The sequence below is a fragment of the Arachis ipaensis genome, chromosome B10 (genome assembly GCF_000816755.2).
Source record: "Arachis ipaensis cultivar K30076 chromosome B10, Araip1.1, whole genome shotgun sequence".
Lineage (NCBI taxonomy): Eukaryota > Viridiplantae > Streptophyta > Magnoliopsida > Fabales > Fabaceae > Arachis > Arachis ipaensis.
The window spans coordinates 28,149,716-28,153,338 of NC_029794.2; the positions used below are offsets into that span (position 1 = coordinate 28,149,716).

The window sequence follows — 3,623 nt, forward strand, 5'->3', positions numbered from 1 at the left end:
TATTGAAAAAGAGTTTATTATTTTTGTTTAATCTATTGAAGATTTTGACACTTTTAATTTAAAATTTTAGTAATTATTAATAATTTAAATATAATTAAATAATTTTATTAAAATATTATTTAACATTTGTTAAATGCGATAATATACTTGCTTATCAATGTTGTTCCTTTATCCTTTTGGGTTCCCCATTTTGCATTTGTACTGATGTCCTAAGTTTGGATCTACTTGTATTCATTTACTCTCTTAATGAAAATATATATCTTTAGTTAAAGAAAAGGAGAGACAGTAACAAAAAAAAATATAATCTCCATATCTTATTTAGTAGTACTATAAATAAGGCATCAAAATTGAATGAAGGAAACAATTTTCTTTTTCCACTCATCAACCTTTTATTTTTTTCATTTTGTAAATTTAATAGCTAAGGTTAATAATATATAGAGTAATTAAATTTTGCTAAGAGTTAAAAGAACAATTATTGTACATATAAGTTAAATTTTTAAAATAACTAGCCCGTCTAGCTCAGTTGGTAGAGCGCAAGGCTCTTAACCTTGTGGTCGTGGGTTCGAGCCCCACGGTGGGCGTTTTTTATAATTTTTCATTTCCTCCATTTCCATTGCAGAGACAAGGCCAAACGTGCCACCTTTGTATTTTTTTTCCAGCTGGCCCAGATGCGCTTCTTAAAAGCGTTTGAATAAGGTTTTGTTTCGTAAACATGATGGGCCTATAACGGGCTTTCCAGATGGATCACCGAATGGTTCGAAGCCCAAGTACTTACATCAGACGCCACCACTATCCCCCTTTCTCTATATCCAGTGCGAACTTGATTTTTCTGCTCCTTTTTCACTCTCTCACGCTCGACTCTCGCAAAAACCCTCACCACTCTTTCTCTCGCCCTCCATTTCTGAAACCCCAAGCGAGAGCGAGTAGCAGCATCCGAACCAAGCAGGTATGGGTCCGAACCTAGAGTGCCGTATGTACGAGGCGAAGTACCCGGAGGTGGACATGGCGGTGATGATTCAGGTGAAGAACATCGCCGACATGGGCGCGTACGTTTCACTCCTCGAGTACAACAACATCGAGGGAATGATCCTCTTCTCTGAGCTCTCGCGGCGCCGGATTCGGAGCGTCAGCAGCCTCATCAAGGTCGGTCGCATCGAACCCGTTATGGTGCTTCGTGTCGATAAGGACAAGGGTTACATCGACCTTAGCAAGCGCCGTGTTTCTGAAGAGGATATTCAGGCCTGTGAGGAGAGGTATAATAAGAGCAAGCTTGTTCACTCTATCATGCGCCACGTTGCTGAGACCCTAAACATTGATTTGGAGGTAATTTACTTGCTGTTTCCAGCTCAGTTGTAATTTTGCTTTGTATGCGAGTGATTTGAGTATGCTTGTTTTTTGGTTGTTTTATTGGACCTGTGTTGATTGGCGTTGTTGTAAGAGATAGTTGCTTGTTTGGGTGTCTCTTTCTTGGTTAAAGAGGACCAATCAGTGTGATTGTCTAATTTCTCTTGGTGAAAGTAGAAATGTAGAATTACAAGGAAATGATAATTTTTTATGGCATAAAATAGATGTTCAAGAATGTGTTCATTGTCCATGTGTAGAGGGAGGAAATGAAGGGAAATTGGTTGAATAGGATTTGTTTTGAGTTATGGACTGTATTGGAATTGTTACCATAATTAGGAAGGCGTTGGTCAAAGTGGCATATGATGTTCATTTCTTTCTTGGGCTTTGAAAGCCTAATTGGCTTTACTCATGCTGGTAGTATTGGGTAGGTCGTCGACTCTGTTCAATTTGCCTTTTTTCATATTTTGCTAATGTTTTGGTTTGTATTTGTTCGGACCTCGCTTGTGCTATTCGCGGTTCACGTGTTGATTCGTGGAACCTGACCTTTACTCAAACACACCGGAGCTTATTTTCAAGTGATTTGTTGTAGTTCTAACTTAAAAATGCTTTGTTTGTATGCTTAATCATATTGCTTCTGTTCAAGTATGGTGCAAGTATGTTTGATTATACTACTGTCCACGTTAGATCACAGGCTTATTTGGTGTTTTCGCTTTGATTTTTACTCCGTTGTAACTTGTAGTTCTTGCACTATCCGATCTTATAGGACACTTGCAATTTGCAAACATGTCTTTTGATTAAGAAATAAGGGTTATTAGCTTGAACTTCATAAGAAAATTTTCATGAGAAATTACCACTGACTGAAATTTCCTTTGTTGATATAAAACACTATTCATCCTCTTATTGATCTATTATGTTTCTGTCATTATCATAGTCTTCTTTTCTGTAGGCATGTTTTTCTACCTTTCTAAACATGTCTGTCCACTTAATATGTCTTGATATTTAGAGAAAGGGATCTTTGGGAAACTCTTGTTTTTGTGTTAGTGAATAGAACCCTATACATAGATATTTATAATGGTGAAGAATGGTATAGCAGTGTGTTATATAACTAATCTGTATGCTGTGGAAATCATATCATAATAACAATAATAATAATAAATTATGAATATCTGATTAAACACTTTATTTACTGGTCTTACCATTGCAGTTTTGTTTATTGAACTAAATGCAAGTGGCTTTATGCAGGAGCTGTATGTTCACATTGGATGGCCTTTATACCGCAAATATGGTCATGCTTTTGAGGTAAAGTTCCTTTTCTTTCAGAAAAGAAAATATTTTCCTAACAGTTCTCTGAAGATGCTCTGAAAAGTTTATTGACTATATGCACCTCTTTTTATGCAGGCATTCAAGATAATTGTGACGGATCCTGATTCAGTGCTAAATGCCCTCACCCGTGAAATCAAGGAAGCTGGCCCTGATGGGCAAGAGGTAAATATTTGTTATAATAGAATAGAACTATAGACTACCTGCCACGTAAATCACACTGATGAATAAAGTTTTTTTTTTTCTTTTTTTTTTTTTGCCGATTCCCATAGGTGACAAAGGTTGTTCCAGCTGTCACAGAAGAAGTGAAGGATTCTCTAGTAAAGAATATTAGAAGACGAATGACTCCCCAGCCCCTGAAAATTAGGGCAGATATTGAAATGAAATGTTTTCAATTTGATGGTGTTCTTCACATCAAGGTCTTAGCCTTTTCTCTGGCCCTGAATTGCATAAAAAGTTCCCTTTTTCTTTTCAACATCTAGTCATATAGTTTGCATATAACGTGCTATTAAGTAATTTCTGGTTGCCTATTTCCTAAAGTATTCTGAGGCATGGTAATTTCTCTAATATGCAGGAGGCCATGAGGAAGGCTGAAGCTGCTGGAAATGATGACTGCCCTGTAAAAATTAAACTTGTTGCGCCCCCACTTTATGTGCTTACCACTCAGACTCTCGACAAGGTTAGTGCAACGTTGACAGAAAGTTTGATATGTTAATTGGCTTTTGACCTGAATTCAGTTAGTGCCTACTAGTGTATGGCTTTGTTTTTTTTATTGTGGGTGTTTTGGCACTACAACTCGGTAAGTATAGTTTTTCCACATGTATCAATCATCATTAATCGACAGCTGCTGTCATTAATGGACTCGATCTAGAATTTTTTCCCTATTCAGTTCAAAGTTTTTTGAAATTTGTTGCTTTGTTATGTATTCGTTTTAAAGGTTGGAAAATTGTTCATATGAC

At 36.6% G+C, this 3,623-nt stretch overlaps 1 protein-coding gene and 1 non-coding gene across 2 annotated transcripts in view; both read left to right on the plus strand.

Annotated features, from left to right (window-relative positions):
* Positions 509-581, plus strand: TRNAK-CUU. The gene has a single exon. It is a non-coding gene; the product is annotated as a tRNA-Lys (tRNA).
* Positions 817-3,623, plus strand: part of LOC107622772 (eukaryotic translation initiation factor 2 subunit alpha homolog) — a 4,947-nt gene continuing 2,140 nt past the window's right edge. Inside the window, exons 1-5 of the mRNA XM_016324794.2 lie at positions 817-1,323; positions 2,587-2,643; positions 2,743-2,829; positions 2,937-3,083; positions 3,239-3,343. Of these exons, the coding sequence (XP_016180280.1) occupies positions 949-1,323; positions 2,587-2,643; positions 2,743-2,829; positions 2,937-3,083; positions 3,239-3,343 (771 nt within the window). The 5' untranslated portion in view covers positions 817-948. The remainder of the gene's footprint in view (positions 1,324-2,586; positions 2,644-2,742; positions 2,830-2,936; positions 3,084-3,238; positions 3,344-3,623) is intronic.